This window comes from Trichechus manatus, unplaced genomic scaffold (assembly GCF_000243295.1).
Source record: "Trichechus manatus latirostris isolate Lorelei unplaced genomic scaffold, TriManLat1.0 scaffold00057, whole genome shotgun sequence".
NCBI lineage: Eukaryota > Metazoa > Chordata > Mammalia > Sirenia > Trichechidae > Trichechus > Trichechus manatus.
In genome coordinates this window covers 1,055,273-1,070,179 of record NW_004443993.1, presented here as the reverse complement: position 1 = coordinate 1,070,179, position 14,907 = coordinate 1,055,273, and the positions used below count along the sequence as shown (strand labels likewise).

Genomic DNA, 14,907 nt, shown 5'->3' with positions numbered 1-14,907 from the left:
TTCCTAACACACCCTGGGTCCTCTGATCACACTAAGCAGCAAGGGTTTAAAAGCTCCAGCAGACAGTAGTGTTTTGTTTTTTCAAGTTGTGAAAATTGTGATTGGTATACTTCTCTGCCTTTTTATGTCAAAAAATAAAAACAAAAATTATACTACAGGGAAAAAAAGGAGGGGACAAATGAGACATGAAACAGGGTGGCAGAAACGAAATGGTTGCTGGATCTGGGTGATGGGTGTAGGGGACACGGCGCAACTTTCTTTTTTTATGTGTGCTTGAAATGTTCTGTAGTAAAATGTTTACATAGTAGCTGAATGTATGAGTGCTTACTATATCCAGGCCTTGTGCTGAAGGTTTGACAGGGAAAAAGGCAGATAACAGGGCCTCTGAAGCTCTCAGAAGGAACCTCAGTGGTGCAGTAGTTAAGCACTTGGCTGTTAATCAAAAGGTCGGCAGTTTGAACCCACCAGCCCCTCTACGGGAGAAAGACATGGCAGCCTGCTCCCGTAAAGATTACAGCCTTGGAAACCCTACGGGGCAGCTCTACTGCATCCTATAGGGTCGCTATGAGTCAGAATTGACTCAGCGATTCCCAGTTCTCCTTCTCTTAAATCGCCTTTGCAGAAAGGGCCCAGGGCGGCTCCATCTTGAGTTTCCCGAGTAGGGATGCAACCACACCAGTGGAGCTGATGATGCTGCTGGCTGCAGCCCTGGCCTGAGCCCCCCTATCGCCCGGCCCCAGGCCTCACCATGGTGAAGTAAGCGGCAGCCTGGTCCAGCAGCCCCACCAGCCCCTGCTCCGTGAAGTGCTTCCCGGAACAGAAGCCCTCCTCGTCCGGTGACAGGATATCGTCGGAAATGGCCGACTCCTCCAGCACGTTGGATGAGATGTTCTGTGGGAGGAGGGGTGTCAGGCCCTAGTCCCTGCCCCGCATGTCCACCCCCTGCCCACCACCCTGCCTGCTCACCTGGAAAGAAACGCAGCCCACAGGCAGGTAGCGGCTGTCCTCGAGCAGGGCGAGGTACTCGGCCACGAGGGCGGCCGCGTGCACCATGCACTGAGCAGCCTCGGCGTGGTTGCCAAGCTCTGCGTGCTTCCCTGCCATGTTCTGCAGCCACGTCAGCCGCAGGTCTGGGGAGCCCTGGTAGCCCCGGGCAATCCTGGGTCCCAGGTGAGGGGGTATGTAAGGATGGGGACTCACCTTGTCCTCCCAGCCCCTCCCTCACTTGTCCAATCCCTTGTTACCGTCTACCCTGCTGACCAGCCAGTCTCCTCACCTGTATCCCAGTCACTAGTCCATTCCCTCACTTGTCCATCCCCTCAGCCATTCTCCAACCTGTCCATTCTCTCACCTGGCCTCCCACTCACCTGCGCACCTCAGATATTCTTCTATTCATCTTTCTCCTCACTTATCCTTCTGCCACCTGCCTCCCACTGACCAGCCAATCTCATCTGTACCCCACTCACCTGTCTCCTCACCTGTCTATCCTCTCACCTATTCCCGCCTGTCCAATCCCTCGCCTGTCTTCCCAGTCTTCTCTCCTCACCTGTCCATCATCTTTCCAATTCCTCTATTCACCTCTCTCCTCATTTAGCCAACCTTGCACCCTCCCAACTTGTCATTCTCTCAGTTATTCCTCTGCTCATCAGTTGACTCTACCTGCAGACCTGTCAGCCCCTCCCCCCACTCACCATTCCCCTCACTTATGCACCATTTCACCTGTCTCCCTCTCACCTGTCTACCCGACCCACCCCTTCCATATCACCTCCCTCCCTCTATCATCTGTCCACCCCTCCCCAACTCTATTTCTTACTAAATACCCCTCTCTTCCCCTCCAAGTCACTTTTTCCCCTGACCTGTTCACCCCTTCACCTGTTCGCATGTCACCTGTCTTTCCCACCTATCCCCTCACTTGTCCTAGTCCTCAGTCATCCTCATCTGCCTTCTCACCTGTACATTGACCTGCCCTCACCTTACTTTGATCTCTCCTGTAATGCTCACCTGTCCCCACTCATCTGTCTGCTCTCCTCGGCCCTCCTCACCTGCCCCCTCCTCACCCGTCCCTCTTACCACCTGTACACTCACCTGCCCCCTCCTCACCTTCTCATATAGCCATTCAGCTGTCCCTCTCACTGCCTCTGTGCCCCTCACCTGTCCACCTGGCCCTGCTCACCTGTACATGAGGTCAATGAGCATCTCGGGATCCTCCTGATGCTCCTTCATCTTCACTGTGTCTGTCAGGATCATGTGCAGGTTGAACATCAGGTCCTGGACCTGGAGCCAGGGAATGTGTGGGTGGCAATGAGGGTGCTGGGAAGTCAAGGGGCCGAGACAGCGGGGCTCGGGGTCCAGCAGGTGTCACCTGCTCGGCGAAGGTGCTGTCCCGCAGCCCCACGTCCTCCTCGGCATAGGTGAGGATGGTCTTGAGTGAACGTCGCAGGTGCTCTTCGCTAAAGTTCTGCGTCGTCCCCACCAGGGACGAAAGCGACATGGTCACTTGCATCTTCACGCGCGCGAAGTTCTGCGAGGGTGGGGGAGACAGGGTGTACCTGTGAGCCTCGGACACCAGGCCCTCATCCAGCCCCGCCCCCTCACACCAGGGCCTGCTTAACCTGCTGTTGTGCTCTGACCCCTCCTTCTGCCTCTCCCCTTCCTCACTGTCGTGCTGAGATCCCCAGCCAGCCGCCGCACGTCATGTACATCAGCCGCCAACACCCCGCCACAGCCTCGCGTACACCAGGCACCAACACCCCTGCCACAGCCTCGCGTACACCAGGCACCAACACCCCGCCACAGCCTCAGGTACACCAGGCACCAACAGCCCCGCCACGGCCTCGCATACACCAGGCACCAACACCCCCGCCACTCACGTTGCCAATCTCGAAGTTCTGGCGCATAAGGAGGTAGAGTGAGGCGCTGGCGTGCGTGCGGATGGTGCTGACACGGCTGCCACAGTGGCGCAGGAGCCTCAAGCAGAGGTCAGCACACAGCTCCGTGTCGTCCTCAAACAGCAGCTCTGGGAACTGCCCCCCCAGGGCCCAGACAGACACTGTTCAGCTCCTCCCTGTTCTGGCTCAGAAGGTTCCAGGTGGTGACTTGGGCTAGGGGACGAGGGCATCTGTTTGTGTGGCCGAGTACAGCAGGTTTTGGAGTCAGACCTGAATTCAAGTGACCATGGGCGAGCGACTTTGCCACTCTGAGCCTCAGTTTTCTCCTCTGTCAATTGCAGTTAAGGATTCTTTGCCTCATGCAGTTGCTGGCACACAGTAGGTGCTCAATGAATGGGCTGCTATTATTACTCTAACAACCAGTGCGGTCAAGTAGTGGTGCTCACCTTGGACACCAAGGCCCGTTGGGTGGCCAGGCCATGCTGCAAGAAGAGGGCACTCTGAGCACTGCCCAGACTGTACAACACAACCTTCAGCACCGCCCCCAAGACGCTCTCCCTGGCCTCTGACAGCATCACCGTCTGGGAGGGGAACAGAAGTCACAGGGCCACAGGGGTCAGAAACCCAAGTGTTAAGAGACTGGGGTGGTTATGGGTCAGGGAAGGAATGGGATTACCAAGTCAGAGGTTGAGAGTCAGAGATCACAGGGCACTTTGGTGGAGTCAGAGGTCAGGACAGATGCTGGATCAAGCCCTACCTGCACAATGATCTCCAGTGTGTCCAGAACCACCAGACTTGCCTCCGTTGCCAGGTTCCCATCCACCAAGGCTTCATGCTCCATTTCATCCTTGGTCCTGGAGAGGAAGAGGGACTTGGGGGAGCCACTCAAGGCCAGACTCCACCCCATGACTGAGCTTTTCCCCTCCCTTGGCTGCCCTGGGGGCGCCAGCTCTCTGGAAACTGGCCTCAGTCCAGTGAACCACTTGCCACCCACACCCACTTGTCCACACGGTCCGAGGTTTGTCTCCAGTGTGTGATGCTCTTCCGCCAGCGTACATTCTCCTGGTTCCCAAACGGGCTTCTCTCTGAGACATGCACAGGTTCACAGATGTGCAAAAACATAAGGACACATATAACCGTGAGGAAAAAAACACAGGCACAAAGGTACACACATGGGATGGGATAATGTGCAAAAACACCAGGTCAAGCAGACACTTCCTGAGTGAGTGGACACGCACACTTGGACGTGACAACATGTGAGACCGGTAGGGAACACAGAGACCCTTGTGTACAAGGATGACACATAGATTTCTTTCTTGGAGCCAGAGGGCTAGGGATGGCTGCTCTCCTGGGGCCCCTGGTACACAGATTGGGAGCATCTGGTGGGGACTGTGTGTGTGGGGTACGGGCTCCTCACCACGACTCCGTCGCACCATCTCCTGTCGTGCTCCAATGGTTCCCAAGATGGCTTCCTCTAGGCGAGCCTTCATGTCCAGTGACTTCTTGAAGGTGAGGCTGTTGATGCGCTCAAAGGCCTTTTTCCCCTGGAGGGAAGAGAACTAGAGTTTAAGGCTGACCCTGCCTCTTTTTGTGGGACCTGGGCCAGTCCTCTTCTTCTAACACCTTCCCACCTCTAAAACCCTGTGCTTGAAGATATAGTTCATCTCTTTATCCCAAGCCCTCAGTACCTTATGAATTCTATTTATGAAAACAATTCTCCCTTTACTCCTTGGCTCAGCACGAGAACAGTTCACCCCTTTACCCTCAGCCCCTATGGAACCTGTGTGCAGAAACAGTCCACCCCTTTACCCTCAGCCCATAGACCAGGGTCCTGTTGTGTAATCCATACCCAGCCTGCCTCCTACACCCTAGTCCCCTGCCCATCCTCTCGAACCTTGTACTCGAAGGCAGCTAGGCAGAGGTGCAGCAAGTCCAAGAGACGACCCAACTGAGGAAGAGCCAGGTCTGCAGCCCAGCGCTGCAGCAGGGTTGGCTCTGCATTTTTCAGTACCCACAGCACACACACCAGCAAGGTCCGGCTAGACTCAGCAGAGAGTGGGCTGCCTGAGCGAGAAGCCTGGTGTCAGAGAGAGGACAGGGTGTTCAGGAAGAGCAGAGTCAAACCTGTCCATTTTCTCCACAGAGGATGAGTAGGGGCTGATGCGTATCTCATTACATAATTTCTCTCACCCACTTGGACAGTGTCTCTGGGGACAAGCCCTGTACTTACTGATGGTGGCCCCTGAGAGATGCTGGCCCGGGAGCCAGGGGCCAGGGGGCCACCGGCGATGGCCATGGCCACTGAGGGGTTGATGATACCTCCAATGTCCCCTTCCCCTTCTGTGTCTGAGTCAAGCATTGAAGCCAGCCTTGACCTCTGTCCTGAGCCCTCTGTGGGGAGGAAGAGAAGAATGAGACCTGGATAAGCGCTGTCTCTTCTGTCTCAAATTTCACCTCAAAGGTCACCTCTTCAAGGAAGCCTTCCCTTACACAAACCCCTAGAACAGGCAGGGGTTCCCAATTATCTGCTCCTAGAGCTTACTTATCTTAATTTGCTACATTAATTGTATAATTGTTTGTAAGATCCACAAGGGCTTGAACTGTATCTGCTCTGACCACCGCTATATGCTTATTTAAAACAAAGTCCGGCCCACAGGAGTAGTTAATAGTAAAGACTATGATGACCATGATAATAAATACCACTGTTGTTATTATAGCATCAGTTAGCACTTGTGTATTATTTACTATGTGCCAAGCCCTGTTCTAAGCACTTTAAACATATTAACTTTCAATCTTCAAAATAACCCATGAGGTAAGTACTTTTATTATCCCTACTTTATGGATGAGGACCCTGAGGCACAGAGATGTTAAGTTACTTGCCCAGGAGATCATACAGCTGATAAACGGCAGAATTAAGATTTTAACCTAAATAGTCTAGTTCCAAAACCTATGATCTTAAAAAATCTCTCTCTCCCCGTAAAAGAAGTCTCACCAGAGGGAGGAGCTGACAAAAAATACACAACAGGTCTCACCCTAGAGACGTTTGAAACAAAAAGTTAACTGAGTTTAAAAAAGCTCCAGCCCAGCTCAAACCTGCTCAATTCCTGACTGGACTGAGGTAATTAGCTTCTCATCCTGCCTACCTAAGAGAGAGAAAGAGGAACCCTCACTGGGGAAAGATGATATCCCTTCAGTGTCTCTGGTTCTTTTATGTACAATGTTCAAAATACAATAAAAAATTACAAGATATGTGAAGAGGCAAGAAAATGTGACTGAAGAGAGAAAAGACAATAAAAGCTGACCCACAGATGACCAAACATTGACATTAGCAGACAAGGACTTAACAATAAAAATTAGAAGATGGACAAAAATGGGCAAAAAGATGGAGAATTTCAACAGACAATTGGAATCTCCAAAAAAAGGAAAAATCAAATGGACACTTTACAACTGAAATATATAACATCTAAAATTAAGAACTCAATGGATGCAGTTAACACAAGACCAGACACAGTATAAGACAGTACTAGTGAACTTAAAGACAAGTAACAGAAGATTTTCCAACTGAAGCACAGAGAGGGAAAAAAAACAACAACAGAAGAACAGAGCATAACAAGCACATGCGACCCAATCAAAATATCTAACATACGTGTAATTGGAGTCCTAGAAGGAGAGGAGAGAGAGAAAGCAAGGCAGGAAGAAAATCAAGAGATAATGGCTGAAAATTTCTCCAAACTGATGGAAGAGATCAACCCACAAATCCTACGTCTGTGCTTCCGATCACTGTACTACACTGCTCCTCAAAAGTTGAATGAATAAATGGAAGCAGGGTTCCAACCATCTTTTCACCCTGCCTTCCCTTCCTCACATCTCTGTTCTTAGATAATAAATGTTATAATAACATCTCCCATTTAGTGTATGTTGATAATGTACCAGTACTACAGTTCCCCAGATTCTCATAAAACCCAATGTAGTGGTTAGTGCTATTACCTTCCCCATTTTACCAGTGAGAAACCTAAAGCTCAGAAATGTTAATGGCTTGACTGGGCTCACATGGCAGGACTTGAACTTGCTCTGCTGGCCCTAATGCCTGTGGTCTTTCCTCTAACTCTACTCTCCCACCTTTCCTGTTCTGTGCCTTGTGCCATCAAGCCCCTGGATCATGTTACCCCACCCTGCCCTGTCCCACTGACCAGCAAAGTCATGTAGCCGCGGCAGTGTGTCCCGTGCAAGTGAGAGCAGTGGCAGGTATAGCTCGGCCACACGGGCCTTCACAGTGGCCTCACAGTAGCGGGGGTCAGCGTCATGGCCACAGAGCAGGCTGTGGATGGCACTGATGGCCTTCTTGTGCAGCAGGGATGCTCTGTGGGGTAGTGGGGTGCTCAGAATGGGGCAGACAAGGCTCCTGGACTTCCCCACCCTTCCTGGGGCTGGAAAGGACCTGAGCTCACCCCTCAGCCTCAGGTTCAAGGGCCAGTGCCAACTCCGTCAGCAAGAGGCCAGCCAGGAAGTGCTGCTGGCGGAATGGCCCACTCAGCTCAAACATGCTGGTCACCTTGGGGTCTGGGGCGTGACTGGAGAAGGCAGAGCTCTGCAGAGGGTGGGGGTAGAAATCAGAGATGGCAGAGGGCCAGTAGTCAAGTGTCAGAGGTGAGGGGTCAAAGCCATCTGGGAGGTGACAGAAGTCATGAGGTCAAGGACCAGGTGAGAGGCTGGGGTTAACTCATCTGGAAGTGACAGTGGGTATGGGGTTAAAGGCCAGAGATGAGAAGTTGGGATTAACCTATCTGGGAGGTGAGAGAGAGCATGCAATCGAAGGTCAGAGATCTGAGAAGTAGCAGATGAAATGCAGGCCTGGGATTTAGGGTTTAGGGGTTAGAAATGAGAACCTAGTCTCCTGGGAAACTGCCCAGAATCAGGTGTCATAAGTGAGGGGTCAGTCCACCCGGGCAGTGGCCTACTATAAGAGAGTTAAAGATGAGAGAGCCAGAAAAGATGGGTTGAAGGTGAGAGATCGTAAGTCAAGACTAGGAGCCAGAAGTGAGGCTGGCCCACCTGGGAGGTGGTGGAGGATACGGAGGGCGAAGGTGAGGCCGGGGGTGACAGAGGGCAGCAGGGGAGGTTGAGAGTCACGTAGTGCTCATGGCTGCACAGGACGCGGGTAAAATCCATACGTAGGGTCAGCAGTGCTGCAGGGTTGGGGGCCGATTGCAGACGTGTGGCCACCTGTAGGGGGGAAGGGCGGGGTCAAAAGGTACACTGCTCTGCTCACTGCACCCACCACTCTTGCCATGTCATCCATATCACCTGCCATACCTGCAGGGACACATTCCCGCCATGCCTGTCATACCCACCCCTACCTGCTTGTAGTGGGCCCGGATCAGATTGAAGACAAAGCCACGGTCAGCCACGGACAGGAGGTCACTCAGGAAGAAGGCCAGGCTGGTGTTGAGGCGTTCAGCCAGCTCCGCATCCTGGGGGCACAGAGCCCTGTCAGCCCATGCCCACACTCCCCAGCAAAGCCTCTGTCCCCACCTGGGCCCCCAGGACCTCCAGAAGCCACACCACCACGCCAAAGCCTTGAGCCTTCTTGACACACCCTGGGCTCTGGCCGATCCTGGTTGTCCTCCTCCCTCTAACTACCCTCTCTTCCCCATGCTCATGTGTCAACGTTCTTCAAGGCTCCATTCAGGACTCTTTTCTTTCTTCTCTCTCTCAGATTGAAATAACACACCCATGGTCGAGACTAGCTACTGACACTCCCCCAAGATCCTTTCTCCTTCTTGTAGGGTAAAAGAATACCTGGTTCAGAGTTCAGAGCTGGGTAGAGACTACATTTCCCAGCCTCCTTTGCAGCTGGGTGTACCCATGTGACCACATGCTGCCCAAAAGGATATGAGAAGAAGTGAGGTGACCACTTAAATGGAGGGGGCAGGTCCTTCCCTTCCCCCAGCTTGTACTGTAGATACGGTGGGTGGACCTGCAAGGACCAGGCCCACTTATGTTCAAAAATAAACTCTGGTCACCTTTAAACCACTTGTGATTGTGTCAGAGCAAAATAACCTCTACCCTAACCAATACACCCTCCTTAATCATTTAACAACATTTACTGAGCACCTACTATGTACCAAGCCCTGTGAACAAGACAGACAAACTCAGTCTTGGGGGTGACAGACAACAAATAAAAGAGTTCCTGATCGTTAAGACAATAGAACAGGGTGATGTTTCAAGAGAGGTCCAAAGGATGAGAAAGAGCCAAAGGGAGAAAGGCATTGTGAGTAGAGGGAACAGCAATTGCAAAGGCCCTGAGGCAGAACATGCCTGGTAAGTGTGAAGAACAGTGAGGAGGCTGGTGGGCCCCCAAGGCCTGGCTGGCACCTGTTCTGCCCTCATGCTCTCGTGAGTCACCCTGTGGCCTAACTCACTCCCTGCATTAGGCTTAGTGGCCCTCAGTTCCCTGCAGCCCAAAGCAATCCCATACAAAATTTGCATGGACTCTTAAGACCACAGAGGCAGGAACCAGGTCTGCCTGTGTATGGAGATCGATACAGTCGGTACTCAATAAATGTTGAGTGAATGAATGAAACCGCCACAGCCTGTCACTGATGTCCCACTAGCGGCTGCGACAATGATGCTTATTGGGGGTGCTGTACTTTCCCTGCAGCCCTTTCTGGAGGATGGCTTCCTCACCATCAGGGTCAGCCCTTGGGAACACTGGCCCTTGAGGGAGGTTCCAGAGAAACAAGGTCAAGACCTTTGAGACCAGAGCAGAGGTCACTTTGGATTGCGCAAAGGCCAGCTCTGGCCCACACAGCATTTCAAAAATCTGGAAAGTTCCCATCAAAATCCAGAAGTCCCATCTCTCTTTAAAAATCAGACACTCTAGCCACAGCAGACCCGCATTCTTGCAGGGTGTTGGCTGGCTGAGTGGTGGCCACCCCTGTCATGCAGGCATGTGCCCTCTGGTCCCCCTAAGCTGGTGGTGAAGGTGGGGACTTCGGAGCTGGAGGCTGGGATTCTGCCCCTTCCCAGTCTTATGGCACCAGGTTAAGCTATTCAGTCATTCTCACATTTTTACACTCCCTGTTTTAGTAAGATGGAGATTACAACAACACTAACTTCATGGCCTTGTTGGGAGAATTTAATGATGTAATCCATCTAAAGTGCTTAGACATACAGTAAGCGTTCAATCTTATTACTATTTTTAATATGATTGCCTACCTAGCTTCATGGAGATTTCTCTCGGTGAAGAAAATGATTAATTGCTGTAGTACCATCTGAAAGGTTGGCAGTTCAAGCCCACCCAGAGGTGCCTCAGAAGATAGGCCTGGCGATCTGCTTCCAAAAGGTCACAGCCTTGAAAACCCTACGGAGTGGTTCTAATTGCACACATGCGGTCGCCATGAGTCAGAATTGACTCGACAGCACTAACAGCCACAACAGTAGCCCCTGTAGATACTGGAGGGGGTGATCTGGGGCCTGGACAAGGCCAGGGCCTCAGACCACCAACATCCATTTATTAAGCACTTACTATATACCAGCACTGACTGGGCTGAGGGCTAATGGATCTGCCTCATGCCCTCCTCTCCTCCCTCTCTCCCCCTAGCTCACTCTGCTCCAGCCACACTTGCCTCCTTGCTGACCCTTTAAAAGTCAAGGCCCAGCCCTGCCTCAGGGCCTTTACACTTGCTGTTCCCCCTGCCTGGGGTGCTTTTCCCCCAAATGTCTGCATGGCTCCTCCTTCATCTCCTTCAAGTGTCTCCCTCGAAGTCAGCTTCCCATGGACTGCCTGCCTCGAGTGCCCAGCGCAGGGCTGTGCACACAGTAGGTGCTCAATAAACTGATGCTGAAAGAACAGACTCATCCAGCAGCCAGGAGGCACAGGGCAGGATTGGCACCCAGGCCTGATGGATTCGCCATCCTCCCTCCAGCCAGTCTTCCCATTAGGCCCCAGACCTCGCACCTTGTGGCAGCGGGTAATCACCTCCAGGCCCACAGAGCCCGCGAGGGCTGTGATGTCATCTAGGAAGCGCCGGGGGAAACGCAGCTTGCGGGGCGTGTCCAGCCGCTGGCCCAGAAGCAGGTGCAGTGCCATGCTCTTCACCTGGGTTCAGGCGGAGAGGGCCAAGGCGGTGCTTGAGGGACTGAGTAGCTTTAGCAGCCAGGGAGGTGGGCTAAAGGTGGGCATGACGGGCCTGGGGTGGAGCTTGAATCCTGTGGCTATGGGCTGTGGGTGGGGCCTAAGGGCAGGTCTTGAGATCTGTGGATGGGGCTTGAAAAAGCCCTAGGCGGGGCCTGAAGGGACCCTGGAGAAGTGTGAGGGGTGGGGAAGACTGAGGTGTGGGTGTGGCTTTGAGCAGTCCTGTGAATGAAGTCTGTGGGTGGGACAGGGGGCTGTGGGGGTGTGGCCAGCAAGGGCCTGGAGTGTGTCTTCCGCGGGAGAAGGGTCTTTCAAGACCACCACTTGAAGACTATGAGGGGTTCTTAAATGTGATCAAAGGGTCTTCCTCTCTCTCTGGGGATATGTCTTGGAGTAGGGGTCTCCTCTGTGGGCAAAGGTCTCTTCAGACAATCTCATGAGAAACGTGTGGAGGAGTGTCTCTCGTTCTCTGTGGAGGGGGTTCCAGGTACAGTCTCAGGGGGCCTCTCTCTCCCACGCGGGGACGGGGCGTCTCACCATGAGCTGGAAGAAGAACCAGGCTTGCTGCAGGATGGCCTCGCGCACGGCGCTACTGCTCACCACCCACTGCAGAGCCAGCTCCTCGTGAAGAAGCTGGGGGCGGGAGGGAGGGGGTCACCGAGAGCCGAGGAGCCCCACCCCCCTCCGGAGGGCACGATGGGAGGGTGCAGCGGAGGGCCTGGGTTAGAGTAGCGCAGGCCATGCAGGAGGGAAGGAGCAGAGGGAGGTGTTGTCCTCTCCCTCCCCGCCTCTCCAGACCTGGCTGGGCTGGAGGCAGGGAGGTCTAGACCCCTTGACTGGGGCAGGGGCAAAAATGGAATCACCCACCCAACTCCCCCACTACCTTCTGTGCAGTGGGTCTCGGCTGAGAGGCTGGCGGGGCCAAGGAGCAGCCCTCGAGGTAAGAAGAGGCTCGGCTAGAGTTGCGGTCGATGGCCTATGATGGGATGGGATGAAGAGGGTAGAATGGCGAGGAGGGGTTAGTGTGGGTGGAGGCGGTGGGGGCGTCAACGGGGGATGGATGTGTCCGTGTAGACGGAGGAGGGGAGACAAGTCAGTGTGGCCAGAAGAAGGGAGACGAGGTGTGGATGGAGGAGGGGAGGAGGCGAGACTCGGTGTGGACGGAGGAAATCTGTGGGTGTGGTGGGGTTGTGGGGGCATGGATGGGGTGGTGGAGGTGTGGAAGGAAGAAAAGGGGATGGAGAAAGATGTGTTCATAATAGTAAAGGCGTATGAGGTGAACAGAGAAGGAAGGAGTGTGATGAGAATGACCAGGAATGCAACGTGAGGGACAGAAGAGGTGAGAATGCAGAGGGAGGAGAAGAGGGTATCACGGGGGAGCCCACTGGCGAGAAGAGCATAGCTGAGAGGCATGGAGGAGACGGAAAGGATGGACAGGGGCAGGGTGCAGGCAGAGGAGGTGTACTTAGTGCAGATGGCGGGAGTGCGTGTGGACAGGAGTGGCGAGGGAGAGTCAGTGAGTTTACAGGAGAGGACGAGTGTAGATGGGGGAGAGAGGGAGGGAAGATAGGACAGAGGAGAGGAGAAGCATAGACGGGGGGCGGTGGAGAGAGGAAGGATCGAAGATATGACAGAGCAGAGGCAAAGTATAGACCAGGGCGGGGTGGAGAGAGGAAAGAGAGAAGACAGGACACAGCAGAGGACGAGCGTAGATGGGGGAGAGAAGAAGGAAGATAAGGACAAAAGAGGTGATATAGAGATGAGGCAGCAAGAGGAGCCGAGAGTCCCGGGTTCTAGGCCTGGCCCTCTTCCAGCCTTGCTTTGGGCCTCATCAGCCTCAGTGTCCCCATCTGTGAAATGGGTGTGGGGGCCCGAGCACCTCTTTGTATTCCTCAGCTGAACGGGTGAGGAGGCATTGGTGATGGAGCCTGCCCAGCCCCCAAGCCCGTCCGTGCCAGGTCCTCTCGCTCTATGCTGCCTCCTGCCTGGGGTGCCACATCGCCCCACCTCGTCTCCTTCTACTGCTCTCCAAAGGGAACGGAGGGCATTGGGGGCAGCCTTGTTAAAAACACCAGGGTCAGGGCCCATGAACAGACTTCCAGCAATTCCTAGAGAGAACTGTCCAAAGGTCCCCTCCGCCAGTGCTGCTGATGGTGTCCTAGGCCTGCTGGGGGTGCAGGTCACCTTGGTGACAGGCACAGAACTGGGATCTGGGACCAAGTGTGTAGGGTAGACCAGCCCCTGCAGGGCTCTCCCTGGAGAGGGCTCACAAGCACGGCCCCACCTCCACCTGCAGCGTCTTGCCTCCCCTGGCTGGCTCCAGTCACCCTCCAGGTCTCAGCTTGCTTGTCACCTCCTGAGAGAGGCCTCTCTGACCACCGGAGGGGGGCTGGTCCCCGTCCTGCTGTTGCCCTCAGCACACTTTTCACGCTGTGCAGTTAGACACTTGTGTGCGGGCCTGGTCCGTGACTATTTTCCCGAACTGCTGGCTGCTCAGGGGCGATGCTGGGTCGGGGAGCAAGCCCTACACCCAAACCCTGGCTGTGCTGCGCCCTGACTCTCTCCCAGGCTCGGGTTCCTGTGCTGAGCACTTTACTTTGAGTCCTTACCATCTCTGAAAATTCAGAGACCTTCATTTGATGAATGAGGAAACTGAGGCTCTGTATTGTCGTTAGGTGCCGCTGAGTCAGTTCCGACTCATAGCGATCCCACGTACAACAACAAAACACTGCCCGGTCCTGCGCCATTCTCACAATCATTGTTATGTTTGAGCCCACTGTTGCAGCCACTGTGTCAATCCATCTCATTGAGGGTCTTCCTCTTTTTCCCTGATCCTCTACCAAGCATGATGTCCTTCTCCAGGGACTGGTCCCTCCCGATAACATGTCCAAAGTATGTGAGACGAAGTCTCACCATCCTTGCTTCTAAGGAGCATTCTGGCTGTACTTCCTCTAAGACAGATTTGTGTGTTCTTCTGGCAGTCCATGGTATATTCAATATTCTTCACCAACACCACAATTCAAAGGCATCAATTCTTCTCTGGTTTTCCTTATTCATTGTCCAGCTCTTGCACACATATGAAAGGATTGAAAATACCATGTCTTGGGTGAGGTGTACCTTAGTCCTGAAGATGACATCTTTGCTTTTTTAAAACCTTGAAGATATCTTTTTGCAGCAGATTTGCCCAGTGTGATACATTGTTTGATTTCTTGACTGCTGCTTCCATGGGCATTGATTGTGGATTCAAGTAACATGAAATCCTTGACAACCTCAATATTTTCTCCGTTTATCATGATGTTGCTTATCGGTTCAGTTGTGAGGATTTTTTTTTTATGTTAAGATGTAATCCACCACCCGTCTGTCAGTTTGTTTTACTGTGGTGGCTTGTGTGTTGCTGTGATGCTGGAAGCTATGCTACCGGTATTTCAAATACCAGCAGGGTCACCTATGGTGGACAGATTTCAGCGGAGCTTCTAGACTAAGACAGACTGGGAAGAAGGACCTGGCAATCTACCACTGAAAAAACGGGCCAGTGAAAACCTTATAGATAGCAGAGGCTCAGTGAGGGGCGGCCAACTGTCTAGGGCAGGAGAGGTAGGACTAGAACCCAGATCTGTTTGAGGGGACCCCTCCCCACACCAGGTGCATGGAAGGGGCAGGTAGCAGGAACTGTCCACTCTGTCTGAAGTGGTATGGGGGAGCCCAGAGGCTCAGTTCTGCCCTCTTGGCACTACTCAGGTTGGCTGTGCCAAGAGGACAGTTGAGAGGTTGCTGAGCAGAGGTGGGAATCGTGCGTCAGTGGATTAAGGGAGCAGAAGGGCCATGCTGGGGGGTGGGGTGGTGAGGCTGGAGGGGAATAGATTTGTGCATCATCTGCATGCT

The 14,907-nt window shown here is 53.4% G+C and overlaps 1 protein-coding gene across 1 annotated transcript in view; it reads right to left on the bottom strand.

The window, feature by feature from the left end:
• The window catches only part of DOCK6 (dedicator of cytokinesis 6), a 43,286-nt gene that overhangs the window by 5,984 nt on the left and 22,395 nt on the right, over nucleotides 1-14,907 (bottom strand). The window contains exons 24-40 of the mRNA XM_004378326.2: nucleotides 11,563-11,658; nucleotides 10,849-10,989; nucleotides 8,246-8,359; nucleotides 7,941-8,111; nucleotides 7,337-7,476; nucleotides 7,079-7,248; nucleotides 5,119-5,279; nucleotides 4,783-4,965; nucleotides 4,306-4,432; nucleotides 3,889-3,973; nucleotides 3,646-3,742; nucleotides 3,335-3,469; nucleotides 2,871-3,023; nucleotides 2,363-2,521; nucleotides 2,174-2,274; nucleotides 967-1,159; nucleotides 748-891 (exon numbers count right to left, since the gene is read on the bottom strand). Of these exons, the coding sequence (XP_004378383.1) occupies nucleotides 748-891; nucleotides 967-1,159; nucleotides 2,174-2,274; nucleotides 2,363-2,521; nucleotides 2,871-3,023; nucleotides 3,335-3,469; nucleotides 3,646-3,742; nucleotides 3,889-3,973; nucleotides 4,306-4,432; nucleotides 4,783-4,965; nucleotides 5,119-5,279; nucleotides 7,079-7,248; nucleotides 7,337-7,476; nucleotides 7,941-8,111; nucleotides 8,246-8,359; nucleotides 10,849-10,989; nucleotides 11,563-11,658 (2,370 nt within the window). The remainder of the gene's footprint in view (nucleotides 1-747; nucleotides 892-966; nucleotides 1,160-2,173; nucleotides 2,275-2,362; nucleotides 2,522-2,870; nucleotides 3,024-3,334; nucleotides 3,470-3,645; nucleotides 3,743-3,888; nucleotides 3,974-4,305; nucleotides 4,433-4,782; nucleotides 4,966-5,118; nucleotides 5,280-7,078; nucleotides 7,249-7,336; nucleotides 7,477-7,940; nucleotides 8,112-8,245; nucleotides 8,360-10,848; nucleotides 10,990-11,562; nucleotides 11,659-14,907) is intronic.